We start from the raw sequence: 17,977 nt of genomic DNA, 5'->3' as shown, positions 1-17,977 counted from the left end.
CCACACTTGTTCCCAGCCCCAAAGACATCCCTAGTCCCAGGAGGCCTTCCGAAGGTGCTCCAGGCTGCAGTCGCCGGGAGACCCAGCTTGGGCTGGGGACAGGCCTCAGGCCGCATCTCATGAACATTTTCCTCCAATGGCACTCAGCTGATGCCAGCGTGGTCAGATGGCGACATCTAGAGGCAACTTCTGCTTCATGCTGCCTCACTCACAGAACCCCACAGCCAAAGGCTCCCCACTGGTGTTCTCATCATGCCACCCTCAGGATTTAGTAACCAAGACACCAGTCAGAGCTTGGAAGAGCTTCTCCACCCCTTCATGCCAAAGCCCAGTACAGGGCTGGCAAGGTCCCTGGGACCCCAAGTGAACCGTGGACACTCTCCCCTTCCACAGGCCCAGGAGCATGCTGGCTGGTTGACAACCTTCCCCACCCCATCCCTGCACGGCTTCGTTTCAGAGGAAGGGATTCTAGCAGCTTAGCCAACTCTCCGCTCATACAACAATGTCCTCAACTCCGCCTCACCATCCGGGATCATCCTGTGTCCAGGGCCCTGAGTGAGAACACAGAATGGCCCTCACCTTTCTGTAGTGTTCCCCTTTTTCTGTTTTTGTTTGTTTGTTTTGTCTGTTTTGTTTTGGAGACAGGAATTCATTCTGTCACCCAAGCTGCAGTGCAGTGGTGCGATCATCTCTCTTTGCAGCCTTGACCTCCCAGGCTCAAGCGATCCTACACTTCAGCCTCCCAAGTAGCTGGGACCACAGGCATGCACTACTACACCTGGCTATGTAGTGTTCTTTTTTTGGCGAATTGTTCATTTCCATCCACCCACACCCAAAGCCCCTCTGGTACTGGACACTCCTCACCAACTTTCCTTGCTTTTTAAAGCCATGCAGCCACTCACTGTTTGCCTCCTTCTCTCTCACCTGCTCCTCCCTTAATTGTCTATCCACCGCACCATCAGTCCTCCCATCCTTCCTCACTCATTCCACAGGCAGCCTGTGCACCCCCAGGGCAGGACAGGGGACCAGGACTGCAGCCACAGGGATGGGGATGAGGAGGAGGCAAACAACGAGGAAACAAGAGCAAATACCCAAAAGCCCTGGTATCAACATGCAGGGGAAGTGGGGGATTGAGGCAGGACTTTCTGCTTTGCCCCCTCCCTACCTCTATGCTGATGAAGAGCCAGCCATGCCTCCAGCCCTTCCTGAGGCCACCACATGATCTTGCTTATTTTCCCATTCCAGGAGGTCACCTGCAGGGCTCCTCCCACCTAGCCACATTGGCTAGTCCCACTGCCTCCACAGTGGCCCTGCAGCCCCATCCCAGACCCACCGCACGGGGCCACAAGCTTGTGCAGGGTGGACAGAGCAGTAGCTCATGGCAGACATTCCTTCTGTTCATCTGTTGCAGGGAAAATGGGGTGAGGCATGGGAGGGGTTCCCAGAATCCCAGAAAGGCAGAAGGAGTTGAGATCTGAGACAGAGTAGGCTTTGGAGACTCCCTCCACAGACCACTCTCCCAGGGGCTAGGTTAATGGGGCTGCTTTGGGAAGCTGGGGCAGGTGAATCACCTGAGGTCAGGAGTTCAAGACCAGCCTGGCCAACATGGTGAAACCTCATCTCTACTAAAATACAAAAATTAGCCAGGTGTGGTGGCACATGCCTGTAGTCCCAGCCACTCGGGAGGCTGAGGCACAAGAATCACTTGAACCCAGGAGGTAGAAGTTGCAGTGAGCCAAGATCACATCACTACACTCCAGCCTGGGTGACAGAGTGAGACTCTGTCTCAAAAAAAGAAAAAATGAAAAAAAGAAAAGAAAAGAAAAAGAACTGGGGCTGGACACGGTGGCTCACATCTGTAATCCCAGCACTTTGAGAGCCTGAGGCAGGAGGATCACTTGAGGCCAGGAGTTCAAGGCTGTAGTGAACCATGACTGCACCACTGCACTCCAGCCTGGGCAATAGAGCAAGACCCTGCTAAAAAAAAAAAAAAAATATATATATATATATATATATATATATATATATATATATACACACACACACACACACATATATATCAGAACTCGAGCCCAGGCCTCCACAGCCCCGCTCCCCCACTCCACCCTCCCTCTCACTTCCTGCCTTGCTCCTCCCAGCTAGGTGATTTCCCAGATCAAGGCTGCTTGCTGGTAGAGAAAGTCAGGGGCCAATGGAGCAAAGACATTTGGACCCACAGACGTCAGTAAAGGTTCATCCATCCCAGAGAGCTGATTGGAGCACTGGCCACCAACAATTCAGAGGATCACTAAGCTGGGGACCATTTAAGGGCATTTAGTAGCATCAAGTAAAATGGAAACAGAAACTCTAGAGATGGGCCAGGCATGGAGGCTCACACATGGAATCCTAGCACTTTGGGAGGCCGAGGCAAGAGGGTCGCTTGAGGCCAAGAGTTTGAGACCAGCCTGGATGACATGGCAAAACCCCATCTCTACAAAATACAAAAAAAATTAGCTGGGCATGGTGGCACATACTTGTAGTTTCAGCTATTCTGGAGGCTGAGGTGGGAGGATGGTTTGAGCCCAGGAGGCAGAGGTTGCAGTAAGAAGATATCATGCCATTGCACTCCAGCCTGGGTGACAGAGCCAGATCCTATCTCAAAAAACGAACAAACAAACAAACCTATAGAGATGAAAGGCAAAAAATAAGTCTATAAGTTTAATTCCTCCCCGCTCTATTTAAAGAGCTCAAACAGCTCAATTTAAAAATTTTAATTCTGGCCAGATGCGGTGGCTCAAGCCTGTAATCCCAGCACTTTGGGAGGCTGAGGTGGCAGATCACCTGAGGTCAGGAGTTTGAGACCAGCCTGACCAACATGGAGAAACCCCATCTCTACTAAAAATTAGCCAGGCATGGTGGCGCATACCTGTAATCCGAGCTACTCAGGAGGCTGAGGCAGGAGAATCGCTTGAACCCGGGGACGGAGGTTGTGGTGAGCTGAGATCGTGCCATTGCACTCCACCCTGAGCAAGAAGAGCAAAATTCTGTCTCAAAAAAAAAAAAAAATTTAATTCTCCCTGTGTTCCCTTTATCATGTTCTAAAACGATGGGACATTGGCATGTGTATAAGTTAAATATATGTAGCTTTACTCATAAGAGCGAAAGCATTATCAGAGTCCACAGAGCTATTTTATTATTATTACTATTATTATTACTATTATTATTATTTTTGAGACTGAGTCTCGCTCTGTCGCCCAGGCTGGAGTGCAGTGGCATCATCTCGGCTCACTACAACCTCTGCCTCGCGGGTTCAAGCAATTCTCCTGCCTTAGCCTCCCAAGTAGCTGGAATTACAGGTGTGTGCCACCACACCCATTTAATTTTTATATTTTTAGCAGAGACAGGGTTTCACCATGTTATCCAGGCTGCTCTCGAACTTCTGACCTCAGGTGATCTGCTCACCTTGGCCTCTCAAAGTGCTGGGATTACAGGCATGAGCCACAGCACCCAGTCTTATTTTATTATTATTATTTTTGAGACAAGGTCTCGCTTGGCCGCACAGGCTGAAGTGGAGTGATACAATCATGGCTCACTGAAGACTCCACCTCCTGGGTTCATGCAACCCTCCCATCTCAGCCCCCCAAGTAGCTGGGACTACAGGAACACACCACCTTGCCTGGCTAATTTTTATTTTTATTTTTGTAGAGATGGCGGGGGGGGGGTCTCACTATGTTGCCCGGGCTGGTCTCGAACTCCTGGGCTTAGGCAATCCTCCCACCTTGGCCCCCCAAAGTGCTGGGATTACAGGTGTGAGCCACCACACTCTGCCCATAAAACTATGCTATTATCAGCAATAACCCCCCAAAAGCCTTCTAGCTTCCTTTCAGTACCACCAACCTCTCCTCCCAGCCCCACCCATTCCAGAACAAAATTGTGCAAAAAACTGTACATAATTCTCCCTTCCTGAAAGCCCAGTATTGGGACTTTGGACTTGGTTCAAATCCTGGCCCTATCGCTGTGTCGTGGGTGTTTTTCAACCTCTGGGCATCAATTTGATCTTGCTGAAAAGGAGGGTTGGCTGGGCATGATGGCATGAGCCACCACACCCTTCCACTTCTGCCCATTTCTCTCTTCCGGGGCGAGGGGGTAATGTGCCAAGTTGGTTTTAATGTCTCAAGTTAAATAGTATGAAATTCTGGCAGGCTTTGGCCCTGAGTGTGTGGAGACCCTCACAACAAAAGCCTTCACTTCTTTTCAGGTCTCCACACACATGGTCAACACTAAATGAGGATTTCCTGGGCAACAGCCACCAAACCTTTGCAGAGCAGCATACTTCTCTTTTGGGTGGACTCTTGAACAGCCTAAAATCTTCCACGGTCAGATAAAGGTGGTGAAACAAAGGTTGGCCTAATCTAGTACCCTAAGGACTGAAAAAAAAAATTAGGATTCAAACCAAAAGAAACCAAATTTCATTTTGTTTCTTTCATTTCCAAGTTTTAATTAAATATCTCTAATGGTTAGAAAATCAATGTCAAATACGAACATTGGTATACAGCTTAAAATACAAATGTCAGTAATTATTAAAGAACATGATTAATCATTGTTCCAAGTAAATGCTAGATCATTATTTCCCAGGAGGCAAGTTAAGCGTCAGGTGCCTGAGGGGTAAGGGACAGGGCTTCAGTCGGCTCGGATAGCTGCATGGCTGTCCCAATGAGCTTTCCACTCAGATGGTGCCAGGGGCAGCTCTCATCACAGGCTGGCTCACTGGCCTTTATCCCCAGCTCCGAGGAAACAGCAGGGCTTTTTCTGCCATGAGAATCGTGTTTCAGAGTCAAATGATCCACTTTAAGACGAAATTTGGACAGCTCAGTTCCAGAATATTCTAGTTTAACCTGGGAAGTTAAGACTTCCCAAAGGCTGAAGATAGGCCACTAGGGGCTGATGGACAAGAGTCAGGCCAGAGTCACTCTAAACACATTTTTGTTTTGTTCTGTATAATTAATTATACTGTATCTTCTTTAAGTAACTCAAGTTCAAGCTCTCTATATTTCACTTATGTTTAAAAGGTGCCAATTTGATTGTGTCTAAACTGAACTTTACCCAGTGTGCTGAATACTAAAGACCTTTTAGGCCAAAGGTACTTCTGGGAAAAAGATGTTTATATATTAACATACCTCAAAGTTTACATTTTCATTATAATAAATTAGCCTTAATGTTAACAAATAACATCTCAGAAAGTTGAATCTAAGTAACCTGATCTATCATGCTAATTTGAGTTTGTTTTTTGTTTTTGTTTTTTTGAGTTGGAGTTTCACTCATGTTGCCCAGGCTGGAGTGCAATGGCACAATCTCAGCTCACTGCAACCTCTGCCTTCTGGGTTCAAGGGATTCTCCTGCCTCAGCCTCACAAGTAGCTGGGATTACAGGCATGCGCCACTATTCCAGGCTAATTTTTGTATTTTTAGTAGAGATGGAGTTTTACCATGTTGGTCAGCTGGTCTCAAACTCCTGACCTCAGATGATCCACCCACTCTGGCCTCCGAAAGTGCTGGGATCACAGGCATGAGCCACCGTGCACAGCCGACTTTTTTTTTTTTTAATTCAAACTTTTTTTTTAGACACAGTCTCACTCTGTCACTCAGTCTGGAGTGCAATGGCACGATCACAGCTCACTCTGGCCTAGACCTCCTGGGCTCAAGAGATCCTCTCATTTCAGCCTTCCAAGCAGCTGAGACTACAGGCATGTGCCACACCTGGCTGGCTATTTTTTTTTTTTTTTTGTAGAGGCAAGATCTATGTTGCCCAGGCTGGTCTCATACTGTACTCAAGTGAGTCTTCTGTCTTGGAATCCCAAAGTGCTGGGATTACAGGTGGGGGCCACTGTGCCTAGCCATGAATTTGAATTTAGAATACTATCTTATCTATCCATTTTGACCAAGCCCCAGAATCAACAGAGATGCAGTTATATATTTTTTAAAAATCTGGTGAGGCATGGTGGCTCATGCCTGTAATGCTAGCACTTTGGGAAGCTGAGGTGGGAGGATCACTTGAGCTCAGGAGTTCGCAGCCTGGCCAACATGGCGAAACTCTGTCTCTACTAAAAATACAAAAAATTAGCGGCGTGTGGTGGTGCATGCCTGTAATCCCAGCTACTCGGTGGCAGAAGCACGAGAGTCACTTCAATCTGGGAGGCAGACGTTGCAGTGAGCTGAGATTGTGTCACTGCACTTCAGCCTGGGCAACTGAGTGAGACTGTCTCAAAAAAAAGAAAGAAAATAAATCTAAATTATGCCAATATTATCAAAGTTTCTTACCTAAAATCATATACAATTTTAAGCACCAAAGCATACTTTCTTCAAAAGTTACATCCAAAATATTAAATGTTCAATCTCATTTTTCAGTTCATTTTAAGTCTCAATACTGAAATCTCTGTATAAAAGGAATAATAAATGCTTTGAAAGACCTGACAATTACCACTAAACTCCTCTCAAATCCCAGTGTCCTGGGGCAGTAGCCCATGTGCTTCAAGAAGTCCAATGACAGCAGGATAGTGGTCAGGGAGACAGGAGTTTAATCAGGAGGTGCTCCCCAGAATGTTCATGGAAAGAACTGATGATTCACAGTGGAAAAAAAGCAAATGATAAATAAGCCTTTCTTCTTTCTCAATATTACTAACTAGAAAGCAGGAAAATCTATTAGGCAGAGAAAAACCAGATATGCCTGGAGATACAGGTAAGGAGTCTGTGTTCTCTCAGCTGTCTCACAAGTTAATGAATCAGATATATTTATGACCCATGCTAGGCTCCAAAGTAAGATTCAGGTACTCTGTATGCCAGTAAAGGCTTCAAGGATACTCCAGGGTTTAGCTAGTATAAAGAATAAAGGACAAAGAAAATGCCAGACAACCAGCCTGAGCAACACAGCAAGATCATGTTTTCACCAAAAAAAGTTTTTTTAATTATCTGGGCCTGATGGTTCATGCCTGTAGACCCAGCTACTTGGGAGGCTAAAAGGGGAGGGAACATTGGAGTCCACGAGTTTGACAGTGAGTTATAATGATGCCACTGCACTCCAGCATGGGTGACGAAGCAAGACCTTGTCTCAAAAAACAACAAAAAGTAAACGTCAGCTAGAATCCTCAATTTTAGCAACAAACCCTCATGCTAGCAGAATGGAAGTGATTTACATTTTATTTTTGATTCAAGATCTAGGAGATAGGCTGGGTGCGGTGGCTCATGCCTATCATCCCAGCACTTTGGGAGGCTGAGGTGGGCAGATTGCTTGAGTCTAGGAGTTCGAGACCAGCCTGGGCAACATGGCAAAACCCTGTCTCTACAAAAAATTAAAAAAATTAGCCAGGCATGGTGGTGCATAGTCCCAGCTACTCGGGAGGCTGAGGCAGGAGGATCGTTTGAGCCTGGGCTGCAGAGGTTGCAGTGAGCCAAGATCGTGCCATTGCACTCCAGCCTGGCTACAGGGAGACCCTGTCAAGAAGGAAAGAAAGAAAGAAAGAAAGAGAGAGAGAGGAAGGAAGGAAGGAAGGAAGGAAGGAAGGAAGGAAGGAAGGAAGGAAGAGACTAAGAGATAAGATGGATTTTTTTTTTTTTTTTGAGACAGAGTTTCACTCTTGTTGCCCAGGCTGGAGTGCAATGGTGCGATCTTGGCTCACCGCAACCTCCGCCTCCCAGGTTCAAGTGATTTTCCTGCCTCAGCCTCCCGAGTAGCTGGGATTACAGGCATGCACCACCACACCTGGCTAATTTTGTATTTTTAGTAGAGACGGAGTTTCTCCATGTTGGTCAGGCTGGTCTCGAATTCCCGACCTCAGGTGATCCATCCGCCTCGGCCTCCCACAGTGCTGGGATTACAGGCGTGAACTACCGCACCCAGCCAAGAAGGAATATTAATGGTTTCAGAATAAAAGGATCAAGGCTTAAATATTCAAAAGATAATTTCTTAGATGAAAACACATGACTAAACAGTTGCACTGAAAAATGTACAGAGAAACACCACCAAATGAGAAGTATCCCAACATTTGACTGAATGTCAGCTGGGACATAGACAAAAAACAGGAAACCAAACCTAGCTATTTGTTTTTCTTTTCAGTAGGTGGCATAAAGGGGTAAGATGAGAAAAGGGATCAACAAATATAGTTCAACTTAATTGAAGAATTCTGCCTGATGTAGTAGAGGCAAATAAAATTGTTGGTTTTGTGGGATTATATTTGTTTCCATTTAGGGACACATTTCCTGTTGTTTAAATGCCACAGCAACTCATGAGATGAAATTCATCTCCAAAACGGATCCACATAACTGAATTTCCAAGTAAATACAAAGAGTCTACCGCCCACAGAAACCATTACAAATTACACTTTTATTTTTGCCCCAACTCCTATACTAAATATGGTCTAATTCCTGAGGACTAGCAATGGTGGTTTATCCCACAGTCTTGGGGAAAGCGTCCCATCTGATAAGTCTCACTCCTCCCTCCTACCCACCACCTCTCAGGAAAGGATTCAGAGAAACTTGGTTAGAAACTGTTGTCCTTAAGCCTTTGTGTTTTCACCTCTCCAGATAGAGGTTGAATCTTAAGTCCACAATCCGCTAAATTAACCTGTCCTGTCTAAACGTCTATCACCACAACTACCACATGCAATCACATTTTCTCCTTTCCTGCAGCCATAGGAAGCAGGAACATGTGAAAGATTCTTTCAGACAATATTTTGCAGTTGGCAGGTGCAGGGTGAATGAGGGGTTCAGCATAGCAGAGGTAGAAGGATTGTGTGGAATTGACAGAAGAATGTTTGAGAGGTATAATCAGAAAGCTTAAATGCTGTGAATCAACCCCCAAAGGCTCAGCCCAGGAGGAAATTTTACTAATGCAGGAAAGGTCAGGAGTTAAGGCATAGACTAGTTACCTCCTAGCATGGCTCAAAGTTTCTGGAATGGGACTCAGTAGAAGGGACAAAAAGCTGCACCAGTAAGTTCAGCTGGTCCAGAGGCATAGATCCTATCAGCTGAAAACCAAAACAAGTCATTCCAAGCATGCTTACAGTAGGCGTGTTTGCAAGTTTAAGGATTCAGTTTTAAAATAAACGAAAACAGAACTAGAATGTAGTATTACAAAATTTCTCACAAGCATAATCACAAAAAAAAAAGTTAGGATATTGCATAGAAAAGTGTCCTGTAGTATGCTTTGTAAACCTAGACCTTAGTAATTTAAATAAAAGACAAACAAATAAAATATCTCTTCATAGTCTACAAGTCCATGATTGTGAATTCAGGAGAATTATCAAATTTGCAGATTTTTGTGGCAAGACCTAAGAAGCTCCTGAAGTTCTTTATTCTCAGAATCATGATTAAATTTACCCTTTGAAGGCTCAGGCTGACACAGTTTAACAACATCTTTATCAAATGACTGGGGCTACACGAGCCCAAGCCAATTCTATAGACTTTATGCTCTGTCCTCTCTGCATATAAGACTTAATCAGAACATACAGGGACATGAAATCACTGCTATTTCACTGTTTTTTAAAGCTAGGTTGTTTGCTTTTTTCCTCCTGTTAGTCTATTTAGCAAATTAAATCTGCCTGCGCTTTTAATAGTAAGGTTTGGATAGCTAGTGTAGGAGTAAGTGAAACATTTTAGAAGAGCATTTATGTTAACCTTGACAATAGGATGGGAGATTCTTAACCTCCCTTGTAATATGCACCGATCGATTCTGAGTTAAAATACACCACAGTGACAGTGATATCATCCCTGTACATCCTCGCCAAGTCCTCTGGCAATGTCAGCATCGCCGCCAGCCGCTCTGCCTCCATCTCCCCATACTCATTGTTCCCGATGGCATGTCTGATCAGCCGCGTGGCTGCATTTTGGTCAGCCTCGTGGAGCCCACTGGCTTTCCTCTGCAGCAGCAGGCTCTGCATGAGCCCCAAGTTGGCGGGTCTCTGGGCCAAGTCTGTCTTGTGCCAATCTGCCTCAGCCAGGTGCCCCACCACCAGCCTTACCACGTCCTCATTGCTCAGCATGTCCCACAGGCCATCTGAGGCCAGCACAAGGAACTTATCCTGGGGCCTCAGCCTGTGGTATGTGACCTCAGGCTCAGCAGTCAGGTAGGGTGGAGTGTAGTAGTGTGGGGGTGTGAACTGGTAAATGTTGAGGGCCTCGGTATTGAAGCCCCTCTCCAGAATGCTGCGCTGCAACTCTTTACTCCACTTCAGCTGAACATCCCCAAAGGCCCTGCAGGGGATGAGGACGCCCAGCAGCCTGTCCTCCATGATGATCGTCCTGTCCTCTGACTCAGGGTGCTCCCTCTTTAGCCGGGACAGCTCGGCCTGGTTCCAGGCATTGTGGTCACGTGTAAGGGGCAGACAAGACCACATGCCATTGTCCTCCTGGACACCAAGGATGGCTCGGCAGTCACCAGCATTTGCCACGTGCAAGTGAATTCCATCAACATGGGCCATGCAAGCTGTTGCCCCAGAGAAAGCAACCTGGAGTGACAGGTTCCTTGTCACCTCATCTTCCAGGGGGGCCTGGATTTCCAGCGAGATGTCAGAATCCAGTCTCTGGAAGGAGTACATTAATGCTTCTTCAATGCTTAGTCCCATTTCCATGTGCAAGTCAAGCAGTTCCTGCCAATAGACACGGAGGTGGTCAAGATGCACAGATGTGACATCCTTGTAGATGCTGTCCCCTGGGTGCTTGAGCCAATGCAGGATGGGCAGCAAGGGTTTCATGCTTTCCATAGCTCCCTCCATGTGCTCCAGGGTCTGGTGGGACATCAGGGACACTGCCACATAGTAGAAGAGCCTCTCGCTCACTGCTTGGGCACATGCATGACCACCATGTCCATCGAAGATGCCAAACATCAGTCCATTGGTTTGCAGGCAGGAGGCTACACCTCGCCGGTCCTCCACTGGGGAATTGGCAGCCAGCTGGTTGCTCTCAAACCGCAACACTGAATTTGGGACTCTGCTTTCAAGGTCAAGAATCTTGTGGGTTGACTCGCCAGCTCGAAGCACTTCATTTATCTGCTCAGGGCTGAGTTGCAAGTGAAAATCATCTTCCTCTGTTGATGTGTGTCTGTAGGCTTTGCACAGAGTAAAGCCACCACATGGGGAACTGTTTAGGGTGGGTGGCACCCGGGAAAAGAGCCTCCATTTTAATTTATTCCTATTTGAGACATACCTGGAGTATAAGCGTCTGCCCCCTTGCAATGTGGCAATGCTGTTCCTTGTAGAATTTAAGATCCAGTAGGACACAGTACTTGACATTCTGAAACTATACCAGCAAATGTGTTCCTTCAGCAAAAAAGGATATTTTTAAACCTAAAAATTAAAAAGTTGAAGTTTCAAATTTAATTATTATTTTTTTTTTTTTTTTTGAGATGGAGTCTCGCTCTGCCGCCCAGGCTGGAGTGCAGTGGCGCGATCTCTGCTCACTGCAAGTTCCGCCTCCCGGGTTCATGCCATTCTCCTACCTCAGACTCTGGAGTAGCTGGGACTACAGGCGCCCGCCACCACACCTGGCCAATTTTTTGTATTTTTAGTAGAAACAGGGTTTCGCCATGTTAGCCAGGATGGTCTCGATCTCCTGACCTTGTGATCCACCTGCCTCGGCCTCCCAAAGTGCTGGGATTACAGGCATGAGCCAAAGCACCTGGCCACAAATTTAATTTCTTAAAAATACTGACTTCTGAAAACATTTGCTAACATCCTGAACAAAAATGACTTAGAATAAACTATTTAAAATACACTAAACTCACTCTCACCAGCAGACTATAAGTGTTCATTTAAATATCTGCTTCGGGGGCCAGGCCTGGTGGCTCATGCCTGTAATCCTAGCACTTTGGGAGGCCAAGATGGGTGGATAGCTTGAGCCCAGGAGTTCAAGACTAGCCTGGGCAACATGGTGAAACCCTGTCTCTCCAAAAAAATTAAAAAAAAAAAATTGCCAGGCATGGTGGTGTGTATCTATAGTCACAGCTACTTGGGAGGCTGAGGTAGGAGAATCATCTGAGCCTGGTAAGTTGAGGCTGCAGAAAGCAGTGATTGTGCCACTGCAGTCTAGCCTGGGCCTCACTAGAGAGGGAGTGAGACCCTGTCTCAAAGAAAACAAAAACAGGCCTGATCCGGTGGCTCACGCCTGTAATCCCAGCACTTTGGGAGGCCGAGGTGGGCGGATCACGAGGTCAGGAGATCGAGACCATCCTGGCTAACACGGTGAAACCCCGTCTCTACTAAAAATACAAAAATTTAGCTGGGCGTGGTGACGGGCGCCTGTAGTCCCAGCTACACAGGAGGCTGAGGAAGGAGAATGGCGTGAACCCAGGAGGCAGAGTTTGCAGTGAGCCAAGATTGCACCACTGCACTCCAGCCTGGGCGAGAGCGAAACTCCGTCTCAAAAATAAATAAATAAATAAATAATCTGCTTCGGGCATAGTGGCTCATACCTGTAACCACTCCAAAGGCTGAGGCGGGAGGATCACTTGAGCCTAGGAGTTCCAAGACCAGCCTGGGCAACATAAGGAGACCTGGTTTCTACAAAAAATTTTTTTACAAATTAGTTGGGCATGGTGGCGCACACCTATAGCCCCATTCACTTGTAAGGCTGAGGTGAGAGGATTGCTCAAGCCCTGGAGGTCAAGACTGCAATGAGCTGTGCTCCTGCCACTGCACTCCAGCCTGGGCGACAGAGCAAGACCCTGTCTCAAAAACTAAATTTTATATACATGTATATTTCCCCACTAGTCTATAAACTCCATGACTCAAGCAACTATGGCTGCCTTACTCACCAACAGCTTTCCAGTGCCTGGCCCTATACCCGGCACACACTAAGTCCTCAAATACTGGCTAAATATGACATTTTCAGAGGCCCAATAGCACACTAGCTGTGATACTATCTTGTGTAGCATCAGACACACTGCTGATGAGGTAACACTCCAGTTATCTATTGGTGGAATGGGAATATTAGTCTTAGAAGGTTTTGTGAGAATTTAATAAAATATGACCCTTCTGCTAAAAAAAAAAGAAAAGTAGTTATTATTTTCATCATTAGGTATATACCCCTCTAGTCATTCTGGTTTTTTTTGTTTGTTTTTTTTTTTGTTTGTTTGTTTGCTTATTTTGAGATGGAGCCTGGCTCTGTCCCCAGGCTAGAGTGCAATGGTAAGATCGTGGCTCACTGCAGCCTTGCCCTTCTGGCCTCAAGGGATCCTCCTGCCTCAGCCTCCTACATAGCTGGGACTACAGGCATGTGCCACCAGGCCCAGCTAATAGACAGGGTCTCCCTGTGTTTTCCAGGCTGGTCTCAAATTCCTAGGCTCAAGCGATCTTCTGCCCTTGGCCTCCCAAAGTGCTGAGATTACAGGTGGGAGCTACTGCGCCTAGTCATTCTGTACGTATTTTTGTAGAGTTGTAACCACAACTTTGAATCTGGCTACAAAAAATAAGAGTATTTTTTCACATCTGATGGCTACATTTTGACATAAATAATCACAACTTACTTAACTATTCTTTACTGCTGGAGATTTAGAGGTTGTTTCTACTACTTGCTATTTATTAATATAAAATACCAAACTGGACTGGGCACAGTGGCTCATGCCTATAATCTCAGCATTTTGGGAGGCCAAGGCGAGAGGATCACTTGAGGCTAGGGAGTTTAAGACCACCCTGGGTGATACAGCAAGTGCCCCATCTCTACAAAAATTTTTAGATTAGCTGGGCATGGTGGTACGTGCCTGTAGTCCCAGCTACTCAAGAGGCTGAGGTGGGAGGATCGCTTGAGCCCAAGAGTTCAAGACTGCAGTGAGCTATGATCACACCACTGCACTCCAGCCTGGGCGACAGAGCCAGATCTGTCTCTTTAAAAACAACAACAACAACAAAACCCCACCAAACTGTACTGCTTTATGCAGTAACCTTTTCTCTACTTAGGTTTTATCCTAGTTATTTCCCAAACAAGGAGTCAGTAGGTCCAAGGGTGTAGACTCATTGCCAAACTGATTTCCAAAAGCTTCACATCTGCCTCCGCAAGGGGGTGACGAGTTTCCTAGTCCCTTCACTAGCCTCTGGTGGTACTTTTCCTTGGAATATAATAAATTAAATTAAATTAAATTAAATTAAATTAAATTAAATTAAATTAAAAAAAAAAACAGAACAAAACCTTGACCCATTATAATGAGCTTTTCTCCGGTTTCATGTATGAATCCTGCCCTCGGGATCTCGAGATCATTTGTCGGGACCTCAAGAGTTCCCAGGACTGAGGACCGTCCCCTCACTCCCCAACCCCGCAGGGGGGGGTGCCAGCCCACCCCGCAGAAGTCGGTGCGGGGGCGGTCTGTCCGGGAGCAGAGGGCGCCTGACGCTCCGGCCCTGCAGTCAAGGCAGGCAGCGGTGCAGGGTGATCCCCCGCAGCCAGGACGCAAACCATTTTGCATCCTTAAAGAAAACAGACAGGTCCCAAGTTCAAATCTCTGACTTCAGCCTCATCGCTAAGTGCATGGACTCCGGAGCCCACCAAAACCGATCTCCCTAGAACCCCGGCACGGCCGTACCCCAGCTGGGTGCCCCCGGGCGACCCGCTTGGTGCCTCTGAGCCCCGGCTTGCCAGCCTGTAAAACAGGGGCGTGCATCGGGATACAGAGCCCCAAGGAGTGCTCGATAGGCCAAAGGAGCTAGTGGGGTGCCCCGGTAGGCAGCCAAGGGTCCTCGGCGAGCCCGCGGGCCCACGTGGCGCGCGCACGTGAGTGGGGTGACCGTGGTCGTAGGCCCAGCTGGTCCCTCTCCGCCGCGGACCCGCCCCCTCACCTCAGCTCTCCGCCCAGTCACCTGAGCCGGTGCCGCAGGCCGGGAGGGTCAGGCACCGGCGAGGCCTGGCGGGGAAAGAGGTGTCCACATCCCCCGCTCGTTACCTTCCCTACCTCGGACCCTCGCCCGCTTCTCACCAGCTGGCGAGGCCACAGCCGCCCGCTCCGTCCGGTCAGTTCCGCGCCTGCGCACAGTGCCACAACTGCGGCCACCAGGTCCTCACCTCACCCAGGCAGTCCCTAGTCAGGACCCAGCTCCAGAAGGAAGCGCCCTCCCGCCAGCCCTGGTTGGCTCAATTGCGGAGGCGGGCCCTTGATGGACAGAGGTATTGCCCAATGGCTAAAGAGGATGAGAGGCGGGCAGAAAGGCGGGACCCGGGAGGGGCCAACACCGCCCCTTACCCCCCTGCCTGGGTGCTGAAAGTGTTCCAGCGCGGGGCTACAGGACCAGGCAGTCACGTGCCTGAGATCGCCAGCTACGTGGCCGCTACCCTCTGCATACCCCGAACCCAGCGGCCTCCCCAATTCCTCACCGTTGTTAGAACACCTCACTGCTTCCTCTCCACTTCGGTGTCGACCACTCCAGAACCCTCTCTTGAGCGCCACACCCTGGTGTCCAGCCACCTGGACACCTGCCTCTGGAAGCCCCCAGGCGCCTCAAACATAACTTTCCCCAAACTCAGCTTTCTGCCAAACTTGCTTTTTCTCTTCTCTCCTAACCCAGTAATGGCCCCACCATCTGCCCAGAGACCCAAGCCAAAACCCTGGGAGGCATCTTGATTCCTTCCTCTCCCTCACCCTCTCTTTCCAGTTATCTAATGCTGTAAATCCTATCTCCTAAATCTCTCTCCACTCATCCATCCGGCGACGCAGCCACCCTATTCCAAGCCTCTCACTTGATTTTACGGTTTTCCCTTCTCCACCTTTGACTTGGTCCTAACCACAGAGCAGAGCAGCCAGAATGACGCCCCTCCCACCTTTTCTCGTGGTTGGTGGGTAGAGACAAGGTCTTTCTATGTTGCCCAGGCTGGTCTCAAACTGCCGGGCTCAAGCAATCCTCCCACCTCAGCCCCCCCAAAGTGCTGGGATTACAGACGTGAGCCATCACGCCTGGCAGAATGACACTTCTAAAACTCAAATTCCAAGGCCGAGTGCGGTGGCTCCTGCCGGTAATCCCAGCACTTTGGGAGGCCGAGGCGGGCGGATCTCCTGAGGTCAGGAGTTTGAGACCAGCCTGGCCAACATCACGAAACCCTGTCTCTACTAAAAATACAAAAATTAGCTAGGAGTAATGGTGCGCGCCTGTAGTCCCAGCTACTCGGGAGGCTGAGGCATGAGAATCATTTGAACCAGGGAGGTGGAAGTTGCACTGAGGCGAGATCATGCCACTGCACGCCAGCCTGGGAGACAGAGTGAGAGTCTGTCTCAAAAAAAACAAAAACAGAAACAAAAACAAACCAAAAAAACCCTCAAATTCCTGCCCTAAAGTCTTTAGTGGTTTCCCACAAACCATTAAGCTTTGAACTGACCATTATATTGGCCTGCTACTGACAATTAACGCAGCACGGCTGGCGGCTGGTAGGTTGAGAGAGACAGCGAACCCCGACACCAGATAATCCCTCCGTCCCTTCTGGTCCTAACATTGTGGCATTCCGGTAATCACCTGCTTCCTTATAAATTATTTTCACAGAACTCTTGTAACTATGGTAAGTCAGATGGAGTCCTTCCCTGGAGACAGAGAAAAATGGGAGACAACCAGAAAAAGCCACTTGGAGCCCTGAGAGTGTGGTTTTCCAGAAGGAAGACACACTGGCTTACCTGGGCAGCCTGGCCAGCCTCCTGGACCCAAGGACGTGGTCACAATAAAACTGCTCATGTCAGACTTGCCCTTGTATATTTATAGTTCCACTCACCCTTAGCCCTTTCCAGAAGTTCAAAGTCAGGATTGGCAATATCTCTCTTCCTGCATATTAAGAGGACTGTTTCAGACCCAAACTAAAAAATAAGTCTAAGGGTTTCTAATAAATGAGTGCAAGAGAATGCAAAAGCACACTTCTTCCCTCCCCCCAGCAGACAGGTCATATAGGGTCACAACGGGTTACCCTTCCGGACAGAGGCAGCAGTGTTTAATTATTCAATCTGCAGGTGTTATGGGTGCCCACAATGTGTCAGGCCCTGGGCTGACTGCTGAGACACACAGATGGCGGCCCCCGCCACTTTCCTGAGAAAAATTACATCATTCCACCAAGCCTGAAACCACTGAGTTTTTCTAAGTTACCACACACACCCACTTCCAAAGTAAAAATGCACCCTGGAGGATTTTATGTGCACTGGAACTTTCATTTCAAGGCTATAACCAGTTCAGTCACCCTATATAGGATGGCCAGCCCAAGTCCCTCGCCGGATGTCTCAAGGCTTCCTTGTCCCAAGGTCTTATAAGCAAATACTCTTGGCTCTTTGTCCCCACGCAAATCTCATTTCAAATTGTAATTCCCACTTGTCAAGGGAGGGATCTGGTGGGAGGTGATTGGATCATAAGGGCTGTTCCCTCATGCTGTTCTCATAATAGTGAGTGAGTTCTCACGAGATCTGATTTTGTTTTTTTTTTTTTTTGATGGAGTCTCGCTCTGTCGCCCAGGCTGGAGTGCAGTGGCGCGATCTCAGCTCACTGCAAGCCCCGCCTCCCGGGTTCACGCCATTCTCCTGCCCAAGCCTCCCGAGTAGCTGGGACTACAGGTGCCCGCTACCACTCTCGGCTAATTTTTTGTATTTTTAGTAGAAACAGGATTTCACTGTGTTAGCCAGGATGGTCTGGATCTCCTGACCTCGTGGAGATCTGATTGTTTATAAGAGACAGTTTCCCCTGTGCTCTTGCTTGCCTGCCGCCATTTAAAACGTGTCTTGCTTCCCCTTTGTCTTCTGCCATGATTGTAAGTTTCCTGAGGCCTCCCCAGCCATGCGGAAATGTGAGTCAATTAAACCTCTTTCCTTTATAAATTATGCAGTCTCAGGTATTCTTCATAGCAATGTGAAAACAGACTAATACAGAGCATACATGGAGGCTACTCAATGGGCATACCTTTGATCCACTAATTCTACTTCTTTCAATTTATCCTAAAGAGACAAAGGTGAACATTACAAATTTTTTACAGTAAATATACATTACTCCATCTAGCATAACTTG

The 17,977-nt window shown here is 47.8% G+C and overlaps 1 protein-coding gene across 8 annotated transcripts; it reads right to left on the bottom strand.

Moving 5' to 3' along the window:
* Positions 1–1,985: 1,985 nt before the first annotated feature.
* PDP2 (pyruvate dehydrogenase phosphatase catalytic subunit 2) lies at positions 1,986–15,111 on the bottom strand. Of its 8 annotated transcripts, none has more exons than XM_063598033.1 (3): positions 14,908–15,104; positions 12,439–12,526; positions 6,171–11,314 (listed from the first exon to the last, which is right to left on the bottom strand). In XM_063598033.1, the coding sequence occupies exon 3, from the start codon at positions 11,258–11,260 to the stop codon at positions 9,671–9,673; it is 1,590 nt and encodes a 529-aa protein (XP_063454103.1). In that variant the 5' UTR covers positions 11,261–11,314; positions 12,439–12,526; positions 14,908–15,104; the 3' UTR covers positions 6,171–9,670. The 8 variants fall into 8 exon arrangements, 6 of the variants coding, with proteins under 6 accessions (XP_063454103.1, XP_003823723.3, XP_054956274.2 ...); XM_003823675.6 differs by having other exon boundaries at positions 14,932–15,104; XR_008621467.2 differs by lacking the exons at positions 6,171–11,314; positions 12,439–12,526 and adding an exon at positions 1,986–3,002 and having other exon boundaries at positions 14,908–15,111.
* Between the last annotated feature and the right edge of the window lie 2,866 nt (positions 15,112–17,977).

The sequence above is a fragment of the Pan paniscus genome, chromosome 18, assembly GCF_029289425.2.
Source record: "Pan paniscus chromosome 18, NHGRI_mPanPan1-v2.0_pri, whole genome shotgun sequence".
NCBI lineage: Eukaryota > Metazoa > Chordata > Mammalia > Primates > Hominidae > Pan > Pan paniscus.
Note: the sequence above shows the minus strand (reverse complement) of the source record. Positions and strands in the feature narration are given on the sequence as shown.